General features: G+C 32.4%; 2 protein-coding genes across 2 annotated transcripts; both read left to right on the forward strand.

Moving 5' to 3' along the window:
• The first annotated feature begins 1626 nt into the window (after positions 1 to 1626).
• LOC113401317 (pyruvate kinase-like) lies at positions 1627 to 5367 on the forward strand. Its single transcript, XM_026641171.2, has 9 exons — positions 1627 to 1741; positions 2135 to 2361; positions 2549 to 2878; positions 3368 to 3517; positions 3887 to 3997; positions 4114 to 4356; positions 4427 to 4649; positions 4912 to 5101; positions 5316 to 5367. The coding sequence occupies exons 1-9, from the start codon at positions 1627 to 1629 to the stop codon at positions 5365 to 5367; spliced, it is 1641 nt and encodes a 546-aa protein (XP_026496956.2).
• A 1502-nt stretch (positions 5368 to 6869) lies between these two features.
• LOC113401316 (pyruvate kinase-like) lies at positions 6870 to 14108 on the forward strand. Its single transcript, XM_026641170.2, has 9 exons — positions 6870 to 6908; positions 8021 to 8153; positions 10207 to 10430; positions 10974 to 11303; positions 11572 to 11718; positions 12752 to 12853; positions 12925 to 13170; positions 13411 to 13633; positions 13884 to 14108. Exons 1-9 carry the CDS (start codon positions 6870 to 6872, stop codon positions 14069 to 14071), a joined length of 1632 nt encoding a protein of 543 aa, XP_026496955.1. The 3' UTR covers positions 14072 to 14108.
• The last annotated feature ends 1895 nt before the right edge of the window (positions 14109 to 16003 follow it).

Consider the following 16003-nt stretch of genomic DNA (forward strand, 5'->3'; position numbering starts at 1 on the left):
AACAAATACACCGAAATGCAATAAAATAATGTTATTGTGTGCTTTTGAATGGAATATATTGTTTTAGTTATTTTATGTGAAAAAGTAGAACTAACACAATGCATTTAAGAAGCAAATAACTTAATATCGATACTGGTATCCATTCAACAAACATTTAATTTATTTTAAGGCAAATAAACTAAATAGTATTATATATTTTATTGGTGGTAATTGAGTACTTTCGTCCATAGACATTGACAAAGTAATTGTACCCACCAAAACCATCAATGCGAAGCCGCAAGATAGAAACATATATGTACACAATATGTATTGTGTTTGAATGAAGAATAGCTGGTCAATGTGTATTTCGTTCAATGACATTCGTAAATACAAAACATGCACGGACAAATCCGTAGCAATACTTAAATAAACATATATAAGAACCCATCGTGTTGCGACAGATCGTGCCCATTGACAATATGTTACTACAAAAGTATATAAAGTAAAAGGTAGTCATTTTATTATCTTTGATATATACTTCTTGTAGAGAAAGTCACTAAAACAGTCATGCCTATATACCGGCAGTAGTATACCTTGTATTTGTATAATCATAGTGCTTAGATATGAGAAACGAACATAAAATTGTACTCTATACTGACTTCATGTTATAATAAAATTTAAACTGTCGACTTCAACTGTAAATAAAATTGCTATGTTGAGAGCCGCTGTCAAATGCTGCAAGCAGTGCGATGTATCTACTTGGCAAATAGCCATATCAATTGATTTATCCGATTCCTGTATCTGAAATGGGAATTTATATATTTCTAGTGACTTCGTAATAAAAGATGGATGAAATAATATTACACCGGATTAAAATAGCTTTTAATTAAATTCGCATTTAAAACATTTAATTACCTAAAATACTAGTTAATTATAAGGCAATGAATAGGTTTAAATTTGTAATGTCTACTGGAATGACAATTCAGAAGATATTTTTTTATAAATTTGCATATGTATCACTTGGTAGGGCTTTTTTCATGCCTATCGTGGTAGGTAACACCAACTCATCACATATTCTACTATCAAGCGGGAAGTTAGTTTCGTTATGTTCAGGTTTGAAGGTCTTAAACCCTGCATTGATATCCAAGTTAGTTTAAGGTGGAAGCGTATTGACAATTTGTTATATTAATTTTTAGTATTTATTTTAGTGTCCATTTCTATGAGCGGTGACCACTTACCATCACTTAGTTTAAATGGCAATTGGTCTACTCATATTAAATTAATAGCTAATAATAATAAATCTTGCTTAAATGATTTTATTACTCATAAGTTCCAAAACATAATATTTAAAGAAAATAAAGTCCTTCCTACATAGAAATTGCATGAATTGATAAAGCTTTAAAGTTATCTTTAAATGTATTATCCAAAAAGAAGATACATTTTTATGATAGTTTTTAATTGAACTCTTTGGCGAATATCAAAAGCACAGATGTTGTTTATGACATAATGACATGTATAGAATGCTTGAAATATTTTATAAAGATTTTTTGTCAAGAGAAACTATTTATATTTAATTTGTGATTACTAAAACCGTTGATTTTTATAAAAATACAATAAATAGGGAATAAAAATAAAAGTAACTATACTATGGGGACTAAAAAACCTGAAAAATTATTTTATGACAATGTCAATTTTAGTGATCCTAAAATTTTAAAGCAGGCGCCTTTTAGGTTTCGTCGATGTCCTATAATCGTAACGTTAGGTATACCATATTATTATTTGTTGCTAATTTAGTGTTAAAAAACTAAAATACTTGTTAAAGCCTCCTTAAATAAGGCACAATTTGTCTTGTCGAGCTGAGACACACAGCGGACTGTACACGTAAATCTTAATCCAATCACGAATTGAAAATAGGACAATAATCATTTTTTCGTGTAGTTCATTCTTTTTTTTATGCTCATCGATGAAGGACCATAACGTAACCTACACGTGTTGGGCAAAATTCTACCAAATGCTTATCTGCACTAAAGCAGCCTATTGGAGAAAACTCGAAGACTATAAAGAATAGGCAAATAATCCAGCAAAGCAAACTAATATTTTTATTATATTTTTGTTAAAAATCGAATCAAATGCTTTAATGTTGTTTTGCTCACAGCTGATTCACAAATCACGACAGTCGATGTGGAGAAGATGCTAGAAGCTGGCATGAATATAGCCAAATTTAAAATGTCAAGCAGTACTATGGGAGATAAAATAAGACTACTGGGGAAAATCGACAAAGCAGCAAGAGAGTGTTGCAAAAAATATAATCTTACAGACTGGCCAATAGCTACTTGTATAGAGTTGAAGACTTGTATAGTGAAAACAGGCTTATTGGAATCTGCAAGTATATTTTTAAACACATTCTACATACTTCATATAACTACGTATTTAAAATAGAAATGTTTTACTACGTAGAATAATAAATACTTGTATAAATCAACAGACTCACAAGTTAAATTTTAAATAGACAATGTCTTACGTCAATAGAATTTTTTTTTTTTTATTTAAAATGATTAAAACTTTCCAGGAAAGTGAATTCATTTCACTGCAGAAAAACTCTGAAATTATTTTGACACAAAACGTTTCGTACTTTAACAAATGCAATGCTGAGAGGATTTTTGTTGATAATCCTTTTTTGGTGGTCGATGTGAAGGCCGGAACGGAAATATCGTTAGCAGCTGATGAAATTGTTTTAAAATGCACTGGTGTAATTGATGATAAGTCAATTAAATGCGTTGTCGCGAAAGGCGGCAAACTAACAAGCCTTTGTAGCGTGTGCACTAGGAACATAAAACATTCAAGACCACTGATAACAAAGAAAGATATAGAAATCATTAAATTTGCTTTAGAATATCAAGTAAGATAGAGCATTTTTCATAACTGTTTTCGTAAAATTATTAATATGTTTAAGAATATAAACGTTACTTCACACACATTAGAGCACACGTTGAGGTGTTACTTTCTTATTTACATGTAATAATATTGGAATGTCTGTTTGTAATATTAAAATAACCGCCTTTTACTAAATGCATATTTTTTTATTTGTCTGTCTGTTTGTTCCGGCTAATCTCTGGAACGGCTGGACCGATTTTGACGGGACTTTCACTGGCAGATAGCTGATGTAATAAGGAGTAACTTACGCTACAATAATACCTTTTTGCTTAAATTCAAACGCGCACGGTGTCGCTAGTTCTATAAGTTTGGTTTACCAATAGATACTCGTAGAAGTATAACATTACAAATATTGTATATTTAAAAAAAAACAGTGTCTACATACATTTTTAAAATAAGTATAGAAATAATTTATATTATGAAATTAGAATTAATACATTTTCTTTATTTACAGATTGATACTATAATAATAAACTACGTTCGTCATCCAAATACAATTTTAAGAATAAAACAATTTGTTAAGTCAATGAAAATAAAAAGACCATTTTTATTATGCGGCATATGTACTGAAGAAGGCCTTGAAAATATTGATGATATAATAAAGGTGCTAAAATGTTACAAATTAAAAACGAAACGAACATCATAAAAATAAATAACATGAAAAATACTTTATCCGGGAACAGCCAATAAATTATATAAAATACGATCATTTGTCGATCTGAGTCCCAAATACGCATTTTCTGTGTAGCCCCACAAGTCATACAATATTTAAACGAAACTGCTTATTATGGATTATAGAAAAACTATCGTTGATACATTTTCTTTATATACATTCAAGTGTTATCGTGATCCTGTTTCTAGAAATTCAGCTTTTATAAAATTATTCACGAACTTACTTCTATCATTTCTCTTTTCTTTTTAAACTTCTACATTTTAATTCATATAATTGAATAATTAATATATTATATCTTAGGAAACAGATGGGTTGATATTATCTAGAGAATATTTACCTTTTGAAATAGATGTATCAAAACAATACCGAATGACTCAAATTCAAAAAAGTATTGTAGGCAAATGTTTACAGGTAAGATTATAATAACAACTCTTTCCAATCTATTCATCTATCCAATTAAGGTTTTTTTAATTATAATTATGAATAAAGTATATTTAAAGAAATTATTAAATAATATTATGTTGTAGGCAGGCAAGCCATTGTATATATCTGGCGGTGTCTTTGATAATGCTCTAAAAACTGGTAATTTCATCGACTGTGAAATATCAGATGTGACGAACGCTGTGTTGGAGGGAGTCAGCGGCTTCATTTTAAAAGATTGTTACGATACAGATCTCATAGTAGAAGTTTTAAAAGGGATGAACGAGCTGTGCTATACTATTGAACCATTGACATTAAGCAAGACAAACTTCTCTAGAATAATCAATGAGGTAATTATAAAACCAATAATAATAATCAATTCTTATATTAATTTATATTATAATAATTCATTCTGTACAGATTAAAATGCCAGTCAACGCTGCGGAGGCCGCTGCTATGTCTTGTGTTACTATTGCTAATCACACAAACGCCCGGGTGATTATAATACCGACGGTTAGCGGCAAAACGATCAGATTCTTGCATTGGCTGAGGCCGTCCTGTCTGATAATCACGATTAATACTGACGTACGCGTGATGCGATATCTTCGAATCTACAGAAGCATAATGCCACTTATGTACAATGGTTGGATATGAATATTTTTTTATAAGTTACAGTGGTGCAGATAGTTAATTTGAATTTCATTTCAAATATTCAAGTGAAGTTATGTGAATAAGAGAAATATTTCAAAGAATGACTTTGTAATAAAAAACACTCAGAACTTCGGTCTGACTTATGTCAGTTTTTTAATTATGAAAAATATCTCTATCAATGCTTCACAGTAACTTGTAAAATGTATGTATAATAGTTTTAAAATTTTAATGTTCCTTTTTATATTATAACATAGGGGAACAACATAACAATTGGGACAAGAATATATCAGCGCGTATCTTCTCAGGCGTGGAATATGCAGTCAAGAGAAGATGGCTTTTGTATGGGGATACATACATAACCCTTCAACGAGGATCCGAGTTCAGCTCCTTTTGTGATTCCGTCAGAATTTGGAAAGTCAGCATTACCAACAAACCTACAGTAGAGTAAGTATTTGTATTAAAATAAAATAATTATTTAGAAACACTTAATTATTATTTTATCAGAATTATTAATAAGAATGTACAATTTATATACATACATACATATTTACATATTTATAAACGTCAACGACTTGCGATATACCAAATCAATTTATTTAATTTGATATAAGTTAATATTGCTCTTCTTTAAGATAATTCTGAACATTTTTCTTTTCAGATGTCCTGATGGTGATGAAAATCCTTTCCACTCTGAGTTGTATTTAGAATAAATATCTAAATAAAATATTAAAATATACAATATTCAAATTTTTGTTTCATGTTCCTATGCTTGTGTATTTACAAACAGTTCAGAGATATTAGAATAAAATAATAATTGCGTGCAAAACTCGGTACATGTAACAGAAGTGAAACTTTGCATCATAAATGTTTCATTTTAAAATTTTACACAAATAAAAGTTATACTTCAAAAAGAAAGTATATAGAAAAACTTAATATCATGGTTTTATAAAATTAATACTTCTTTTTTTTATCACGCAATGGAAACTTTCAGCAAGGTACCAGGATCCCTGGGTGGGGAAACCTGGTTATGTGGGATTCCTACCCACTAAAACCACTGCAATTGGAAATCGGCGGATTGTAGAGGCTGCGGGATCGTGCCAATATAACGCATCCGCGGCCCCTCCCGTGCAGTGCTCCGCTCGTGGCTCGACGAAGCTCTCCTCGGGGGCGATGGTGATCTCGCCCCTGGCACTCTTCGTTAGTGCGTACGGCAGCACGAGGCCATCCCGGATACCGTCCTCCTCAGGGCCGTCTGAAATAGGAAACGTGAGGTCCCCCCCACCTCACGCATCCACGGCCCCAGGGTCACGTCCTATCTTTTAAGCCCTGGACGTCTGCGGGGCTGGGGGAGGGTCGAGACGACGCCTTCGTCGTCTCCGCCTAGCAGGAAGTGCTTCGAAGTGCTCTTCGAAGCCTCAGCGACCGTCTAGGATGAGGCCCAGGTAATTCATTTACCTAGCTACATGGACGTTAGAGTCACCAAAGCGTTACCGACGACGATGTTCACCCCAAGCTCGGCGAGCTCTTTGTACCGTCTTGTTCCATGTACGAAATGTACCTGTCGCGCAGATAGCCATCGACAATCGCTGCGGGTAGAGAGGCACACGATGGTATACAAGTGCCCCCCTGATAGCGTCCCAGGACAACGTGTTGAATGCGTTTACGATATCGAGACTTATTGCCAACGCCATGCCACCCTGAGCCACCGCCTGCTCCGACAGAGACCGGACGCGCAAAATCGTTCAAATCGTGTCAAATAGCCGCCTAAACCTGTTCCCCAGTGAAGCTGAGGCTAGCATCAACGCCCACCCGTATTCAACTTCGTACGTTTGAAAGTACGCAACATTCATTTGTTTGTGATGAGCAGACATTCGTATTTTGTCCGGTATCCCTTTCATTTGTTAATTCTTTGAGTCATCTTTGCAGTTACAAAAAAAGCACATCATTTAAAAAAAAAAATTTACTTAATATTATTAAACATTTTACAAAATAAAGACCGGCATTATTTAAAATTAAATTTCAAAAATAAAGGTTGTAAGAGAAAATGCAATATTTCATAAAGATTAAAACGAATATTATACCTCTTACGTTATCAGTCAATATACTCTTTATGCTTTTGACGGCAGCTAATGACGTCTGAGTTATTGAATATATTTTTATAATTTATCACTTTATTATTAGTAATTTATTTTAATAAAAGCTATCAAATAAAATGGTGTGGCCAACCGAAGATGATCAAAAACTTGATGAGGTAAATTTATAGTCAATTACAATACCATCTTAAATTATTTCAAATAAAGATTAACGTACATATTTGTAAAAATAAACTGAAACACGAGTTAAATATTATTTATATACATTTCATTACATATTGTCTATTTATGTGTAGTCAATCTTTACATCGAGAAACTTCATGTACAAAAAAACAAATAATCAGATATATGGAAACATTATTAAACGCCCGTATATATACAAAAGAAATATCATATTTTATATTTATAAAACGAGTATTTACTCGTCCATAATGTCCAATTAAATTATCTCTTAATCCGTCCATACATCAGATCACTGTTAAAGCTCATTAAACTATTTAACAAATAAAAACTATTTTCAAAATGAGACTACAGTTACTGTTTCATTACATTAATAGAATCAATGATAAATAAACTCTCAACAGAAGCTAAGGGAACATTAACAATAGTTAAATAATAACTAGAAGCAACGACACGACGTGCTAGCAAAGTTGGCGGGATACTAACAAGACACACCCAGCCAGCACTAACTGTCGCAAAATACAAATATTAAAAGCAAATTGATGTTTAAATGTAATATATCTTACAAGTTAAATATACAGCAACATCCTGCAAATCTGCCACAACTAAGCAAAAGCCTCCTCTCCTCCTGGAGAAAAGATTTTTGGTGTTTATATCACCACGCTGCTTCAATTCGTGTTAGTGGAGACGATATGTGGCAGAATTTCAAAATTTATTATTCGAACGAAGTTCTTTTACGCGACTTACGGTTTACATTAAAAATAGTTCTTTCCAGGTGACCGAGAGAATCTTTTTCATTCTCTCTGTATCTTTCTGTCATATTCGTTTATATATAATATTATTTCAACTTATTATTTTTTTTTGTTTTATTAAATCATAGAGTGAAAGCAAAGCCGGGTATCTCAAGACACCTCTCATTTTCCTTTTTTTTAAGAAGACAAACTTGTTCAACAATCTGATTATAAGTGTACCTCTAAAAATACTTTGTAGGAAGATAAACCATTGTTTTAATTGTAAATACCAACCGTAGAAATTCACTATGCATATTAAGTATCTTTTGACTCTAACTGGTTAACTTCATATTTCTTAGTATGATGCCATGGACCTACCGGGACAGCAGCTGCCAGCTGCGCACGCTCATACACCTTTAGATCACATATTAAATTTAGACATCAAATCACCAGCTGGTTGTCAGAGACTAACTGGAATTATAGCAACGATGGGTAACTAACTTTCTCAGTATATGTATGCTACGAGTGTATTATACGATAACATGTCTATACATAACTAGTCATCTGTTCCCGCGTCGCAAGGGAACAACTCGGGTTACACTTCGTGGCAAGTAGAGATTATCTGTGTTCTCTTATACATTTCAATTATAGTATATAATGTTTTAAGTCACAGGCTGTTAATTTCCCATTCTAATTCATGTGTTAATTCGAATATAATGTAATATGTCTCAAATAACTATTAAACACAAAATAAAACGCAACTGAATATATTATGACAATGATTTTGTAACAAATAAATAAAAGTAACCGTAATTATTATTTTTAAATTATATTATCACTTATCAATGAAAAATGTACGCCATCGCGTTCTGACTTGTCGGAGCTATCATGCCTTCTAATTTATTAAAATCAATAGTGTGAAACAAGGAGAGTCTTCATGCATTATCGTTTAGGATTCGCAATGATCGCAAGGATTTATAGTAAACTAGCTGTTATGCGCGGCTTCGCTCGCGTAGAATATGAATATATTTACCTATTAACTTAAAATATTACGTAAATTTAAGACCTCTTTGTATACCACACTGGTGTGTATTTCAGCCCTTAGGGTAGAATATCCAGAAACGCTTAAATGCGAATCAACTCATTTTTAATCGGTAGCCCAAAAATAAAATATTATGCTTCTAACTTAAAAAATGACGGACTTCCAGACTAAGCTATATAAGAAATGGCAACCCCTGTTAACCCCATAGAGGTAAAATATCTAGAAACACTTAAATACGTAATAAATCATTTTTAATCGGTATCCCAAAAATAGAGTTTCATATTTTTTGCTTAAAAAATGAACTCTTACATAAAAACTTTCAAACCTTATTTCACCCCCGTAGGGGTAGAATATGCAAAAACACTTAAATAATCTATCAAATCTAATAATAAATATCTACTCATTTTTAATCAGTATCCCAAAAATAAAGTTTCATTTTTCTAACTTAAAAAATTACGAACTTCCATATAAACGTTCAACCCCTATTTCACCCCTTTAGGGGTAGAATTTCCAAAATTCGCTCCTTAGTGGTTGTCATGATATGTTAGTTTATAAGTATACAGACTAAAATATAAGTTTTATGCTTCTAGTCCTAATGAGAATACTTTCAACAACTTACAACCTTTCATCCCCCTTTTCAACCCCTTACAGCTTTTTTTCCAAATAAAAAGTAGCCTATGTCCTTTTTCAGGCTCTAGACTATTTGTGTACCAAATTTCATTTAAATCGGTCCAGTAGTTTTGACGTGAAAGCGAGACAGACAGACAGACAGAGTTACTTTCGCATTTATAATATTAGTATGGATTCTGTACAAAACTCTACCACGCAAGTAAATAAGATATACAAACCTTTTTCGTGTAACGCTTATTCTATTAGTGAAAACCGTAATAAAACCATTCAGTGGTTAAGAAGAAGGAAACGGAGGTATAGACAGAAACAAGCATGTTGAATACAAAAATACATAGTATACAACAAATAAGTTGCTTGTTTCTGTATAATATAGATATTAACTATATAAATATATCACATTATGATACATCAATACGTAAATAAAGCTAACCAGAATAAAAGAACGAATGTACCAGAGAGCATTAAATAATTAAAATGTACCCGTAAATAAAATTAATATAAAACATTTGTGTGAAATATCAAATTTTGGTACAGTTGCTATTAGTTACGTATTTCCGTGTAGGTTTTATAATTCGGAAGCATTGTGTTTTATAAAAGAGAAATTATATTTCCGTGTGAAAATTCTACGTATACAATAGATCGTAGGATAATAAAAGAACAACAATTTTATTAAATTTTAACAATGAAAATTAGTGAACAACCTTTTGACCAGAAATTGTTTTTGGTGTTTAAGCAGATTTTTATATACTTGACGTCGTGATAAAATAATATCCAAACCTTTCCCCAAAGGGAAGTCTTAGCCTAGCAGTGAGAATTGTTTACTACACTATATAACTATTTATCTATCTCAATAACTATTTTTACTTTGTAAAGGAAAATCGACCACTGATGTCGAAGTTTTGGAGAAAATGATGTCAGCTGGCATGAATATTGCTCTACTGAATTTATCTTTTGGAACCAAAGACGAACATTTGGACACTATTAAAACGATCCGTCAGACCGCAAAAAACTACAGTATAAAGATGGAAAAAGTTTTTCCGTTAGCCATTGCTGCCCGACTGCCGGGCCGAAAGATAAGAACTGGTTATATTTCGGATGTGTGTTTCTAATTATTTGTTTTAATTACTTTTTGGTATTTACTTTAAACAACAGATCCAAAAACTATAATTATTGAATCTTGCATTGAAAACTAATTTTAATTTTTAAGGTTGCTCTTTGAAATATTTTTTTTATACTATTTTCATATTATAATTACTACTTAATATGTCACATGTCTATTGGTTATGTGTGTGTGTATTCTTCCGCCTAGCAACTATACTGTTTGTTGATATTGTACCCATCCCTTATGACTGACATAATCGCTCCTATATTTCCTGTATTACACAGTATTAGCATCGTAAATCTTAAGACCTTATGAAATTAATTTAAATAAAAATAAATAAACCAATAGAACATTATTAAAGTTAATGCATTAACAAAACGCAAACCTGTATTCACGCAAATTCTAATTTCGAATTTGGGGTAAACTGAATAAACAGAATCTCATTATAGTTTCGAATTCCTATTGCGTTAAGAGACAGCAGTTATAAGTTTGTAGAGCTTTTATCAAACAAATGCATGTGTTTCCATTTTATTCACAGTCTTACGGCGATAGCGTGGAACTTATCGCAGGAGAAGTAGTCCGGTTAACAACAGACGAAACCTATAAAGACAGGTGTTCAACTTATACCGTCTATGTTGACTTCATGCACTTTGCCGAGCAGATGAGCAAAGGCAATTACGTTTTATTAGACAATGAGACTATACAGCTCAAAGTTGAAATGATATCCTCAACAACTTTAACTTGTAAAATCGAAAGAGGTGGTTTCCTTGGGTCATACAAAGATGTCTTCGTACCCAATGTAACATTCGATATGCCAAATTATACTGAAACTGATAAAATGTATATTGAAATGGCAGTACGCAATCAAGTAAGTAATCACTTGTTTAATTTAAAAACGGAAATACTTATATAACAATAAGTCTAAATAATATATTGCTTGTTTGGTATACAAATAATATAAAATATTGTGTTAGGGTTTCATTGTCGTTTTTCTTGGTAGAATTGAAAACTCTTAATACAAGAAAATAGCTCATAACACCCTTTTAAACACCCATTTAAAGTATTTTCCATTTTTGTATACAAAGTAACTCACCAACGAAAATTAGTTAATGTAATAAAGTGTCAGTTCTTTTCAGTTGGACATTCTTATCGCGTCTTTCGTAAACTCGGCTAATGCTATTACTGAGCTCAGGCACTTAATGGGCGAGAAAGGAAAGAAAATAGCTATTGTCGCCAACATCCAAACTATCGAAGGTTTTCGCAACTTCGATGACATTCTATCAGTAAGTGCTACATTGCATTATGCGAGTAGAACAAACTTCTGACGTATGATTAAGATATTATTGCATTACGGGATATATTCTGCGCTTAGAAGTATTTTTACATGTTTATGTTATTAGTTTAACAAAGTATATTTATCATTTATATAAAGATCAATGTAGACACGGGAAAGGCAATTTTACGTACATTAAAATCCTATCTGTTACAAATAGTCATCATTCGATTGTCCTTATCTCATTTATTGGAAGTGAGGATATAGTGTGTTGTACGACATTTCAAGTAAAATTCCAGTTTCAATTTCATATAAATATATAGCAATTTTTTTTAAGACTAATCGCCACTCTGATTTCGATCCTGAGGAATATGTTTGGTGAATTAATTTCTTGCCATTATTATTCAAATCCTATTCCACTCTCCTCAAATCACAAACCTTGACGAACTTATATTGAATACTTATAACTAAAACCTGAATATATGCTAGTATATTTCATACAATCGTATATTAATGCAGGAAAGCAGACAAGCAAGCTTGCCACCTGGTGGCAGATCGCCCATAGACCCGCCGCCAATCATGGGAACTAATGTGTTATTCCTTGTACTTTTAATAACACTGGCTCAATTACCTTTTAACCTGAGTCACAGCAACGCATTCTATATTCAGAGTATTGTTATATAGTCGAATTTATAATGGCCCCGTGTCAAACAATGGGCTATAAAGCTCTACCATCAAGAAGAAAAGTTTATTCTACGCCACCTGAAATCACATCTCAGTAATGTGATAGATATAATAATATTTAGAATTACATCACGGCTATTTACAGTGACAGGTTCTATTCTCATGACAAATATTTGTGCAGCCATTCTAATCTACATGGTTTCTTATTCATATAGTTTTCCCTATGTTGTATGATGGGGCCGTCAAGAAATGTTTATTTTTTTTTTACATTAAAATTATGTTATTGTGGTGATTAAATTATCAGCTATTCTAAATACGCCTAATATGCAAAATTCTTTACATAACTTCAAACATTTCAGATTGCTAATGGCATTATGATTACAAGACAAGAATTGGGCTCGGACATTACGCCTAAAAAATTAGTAATAGCGCAGAAAAATATGATTGCACGAGCAAATAAAGTAATAACCTATTTTAGTAAATATTATGTTTTATATATATTATTATATACTGATCTTGTAAATGTTTTTAGGTAAACATCCCAATTTGTGTAAGTGCACATCTTTTAAGTAGTATGCGTTATAACGAAACACCTCTCAGGTCGGAATTGCTTGACATAGGAAATTGTATCCTAGACGGCGCTGATGCCCTGGTACTTTCAGCGGAAACCGCAGTCGGTCAGTATCCGGCAGCCACCGTGGCATGTATGGCTACAATATGTAAGGAAGCAGAAGCATGCATATGGACCAAGCAAATTTTCGAAGATTTTATTGAAAAGGTTTTTAAACATTTTATATAGTATATTTTAAACATTTTATTTATATATATATTAATATTCTATACATATCAAGACATATCTGATCACCCAAGAATTCCAACCAGTAAAGAAAAAGCCCGTAAATAATTTTCTTGCCTAAACGGAGTATTTCTGATAATAAAATACAACACGCATTTATTCAAATAAGTTCCTATAATATTTAAAAAATATTAAAATAATTTAAATAATGTTAACATATAGACTCCTCTTCCCTGTGATCAAACAACGGGCGCCGCATTGTCCGCGGTGATGGCTGCACAAAGATCCTTGGCAGCTGCAATTATCGTCGTTACCTCGTCGGGAAAATCAGCTCAAGTCGTAGCGAAGTACAGACCGCGCTGTCCGATCATAGCTGTCACCAGATACGCAGCAATCGCTAGGCAGCTACATATGTGGAGAGGAATTATACCGCTTGTTTACGAAGGTATCTTATTATTAATTATTTCTCAGTGCAAATATGTCAATTGGATTGTATACATACCGTATTTTCCTAAACCACGTATTTCACAATATATTATTTACAATTCATAAATAGATACAATATATTAATTAACTCGTTCTTTCATCTTGCTTTATATACGGGCGATGGTATACCTAATTGAAAAAGCAAGTTAGTCTATTTAATTATTAAAATATGTTACTAATCATTGTACACCGTTTTTTTAAATATTCAGCTGATCCATCTACAGACTGGCAGCAAGATCTCGACAGCCGCGTAAATTTCTGCACGAAATGGGCAATGGGACAAGGATTTATTAGAATAGGTGATCCCATAGTGTTGGTTTCTGGTTGGAAACAAGGTTCCGGCTCTACAAACACTATGAGAATTATTTATGCAACTGCAGATATGGCAAACCAATAAGTTATACGTTTTTAAATATTATATTTCCTAACAATTATTATATGTTTATTAAACAACTTGAAACATCGTTTTAAATAATTATTTACATTATAAATCATTACATTACATGATATCGTAGATACATCCTATCTTAAGTTAATTAAAATATATTTATACATTCCGCTTTACGAGTGGAATAAAAATTCATGATTTGGAATGACCTCACGAAACGTTTGGGTGATGGAATGGCGGTGATCGACATCAAAGGGTTAACTCTGCTTGCTGGTCGACGAGGCAATTTGCAGAGCTCTCTGAGGTGCTCAAATTGAATTTATGTAACCTCGCCTTCACACTAAAGAGTAAATACATACCGCCGTCGAGGTCTTTCGAAATTTCAGAGCATAAACATCTTTCGTAATATTTCACTATTTTTGTGATATTTTACTTATGAGAACAGTTTACTGTAATGTTAATTTTTTAATACATTTTATTATATAGTAACAACCACTTAATGTAATCGAATATTTCATCAAACTTTTTTAATTTTTTTATAAATTAGCTTTTGATGAAAACTTTGTTTTGCTTATAGCATATTTTTGTAATTAAGTTTATAAGACCGAATACATTCTTGTTATCTGTATGTCAGTCGGCCAATATTGGGCGGTAGGTATATAAGAGACGCCGGTTCGCGCCAAAAGGTATCGCCGTCGTCATTGCGGCTCCATACGATAGACGATTTAAGGCTTTGCTTGAAAATTCTCTTGGCTCATGTTTTACATGCTACGTCAAAATTTTTCAAGGAGAATTTTTATTAAACTTCTCATACTCGTATTATGGAAATATATACGTGCATATTAGAAGAAAATAATAACGTATCATACGCTATTATTTTCGTTTTATTATTATGTATTTTATTCAAAACTTTAAATTTTTATAATAATAAGAAGGAAGAACAAAATTAAAAGTAGATATGATATTGATAAAATTCAATAACTTTAATTTATTTCTTCAAATAAATATAGCACACATTTATATATTTTATACTATAAATATATTGGAGCATATATTTATAATATAAAATATTATATTATAAATATATGCTCCAATATATATATATATATATTTTAATTTAACTACTACAAAACAGACTTCGCATAATTTATCTTATATGACTTATAAAAAAAGCATTCAACCAATTCGTAAACTACACGTTCACATTTTTGAAACTCTTTTCGTCTCCAAGAGTTCAATGTGAAATATTTGCTGACACTTTACAGCATGTTGAAAAGAAAATTTACCAAGCAATAACGGTCCGCGCTATAAAGCTATATTCGGATGACAAAGGTGCAGCCCAGGTACAGCAGTGAACAGATCGCCTAGAACGGATGCAATTACCTACACCGATTACTGAGCTGGAGTCGACAGACCGATGGATAGGGTTGCCACACAAAATATAAAATGAAAAATATCTTAATATATAAACTAAGCCAGTGTCAAAGGTAGCATTAATGAAATTTTACAAACGATAATATTGATTATCATATCTAATTTAGGAACTTAAATTAATTATATTATAATTTATCGTTAATATAAATTATAATGGGTTGGTCTAGTTTAGTTCGTAATCCCCTCTAGGTGTTGGAGGCCCGCACAGGCGGGCCGACCGTCAGGGCGTCACGGTAGCATACGCAAGCGATCCCGTGGCGCCCGCCGAAAGATGGAGAGGGTACCGCTGGTTTTTTAGTAGGTAAACCCGGCGTACCTGGGCGCACTCGGCGACCAGGGCTCCGGGGAGTCCCACACACACCCCCACTTTCCATCACGTGGGGGAAGCGCGTAATGCGTTTTTCCAGCGAGAAAAAAAAAAAGTTTAGTTTGTAATAAGTAGAGAAAAATCACCAATAAGACGAAACATTTCTGAGTTTGAGTTTCTATTAAATTTCCATGTAAACT

This window comes from Vanessa tameamea, chromosome 7 (genome assembly GCF_037043105.1).
Source record: "Vanessa tameamea isolate UH-Manoa-2023 chromosome 7, ilVanTame1 primary haplotype, whole genome shotgun sequence".
Classification (NCBI taxonomy): Eukaryota; Metazoa; Arthropoda; class Insecta; order Lepidoptera; family Nymphalidae; genus Vanessa; species Vanessa tameamea.

Excerpts from the sequence above, each read along its gene's own strand:
- LOC113401317 (XM_026641171.2), top strand. The coding sequence starts at position 1,627 with ATGGGGACTAAAAAACCTGAAAAATTATTTTATGACAATGTCAATTTT. Across the intron at positions 1,742-2,134 it reads TCCTATAATCGTAACGTTAG|CTGATTCACAAATCACGACA; the intron begins GTATACCATATT and ends TTTTGCTCACAG. Across the intron at positions 4,650-4,911 it reads AATGCCACTTATGTACAATG|GGGAACAACATAACAATTGG; the intron begins GTTGGATATGAA and ends ATTATAACATAG.
- LOC113401316 (XM_026641170.2), top strand. The coding sequence starts at position 6,870 with ATGGTGTGGCCAACCGAAGATGATCAAAAACTTGATGAG. Across the intron at positions 11,719-12,751 it reads ACTTCGATGACATTCTATCA|ATTGCTAATGGCATTATGAT; the intron begins GTAAGTGCTACA and ends CAAACATTTCAG. Across the intron at positions 13,171-13,410 it reads TCGAAGATTTTATTGAAAAG|ACTCCTCTTCCCTGTGATCA; the intron begins GTTTTTAAACAT and ends GTTAACATATAG.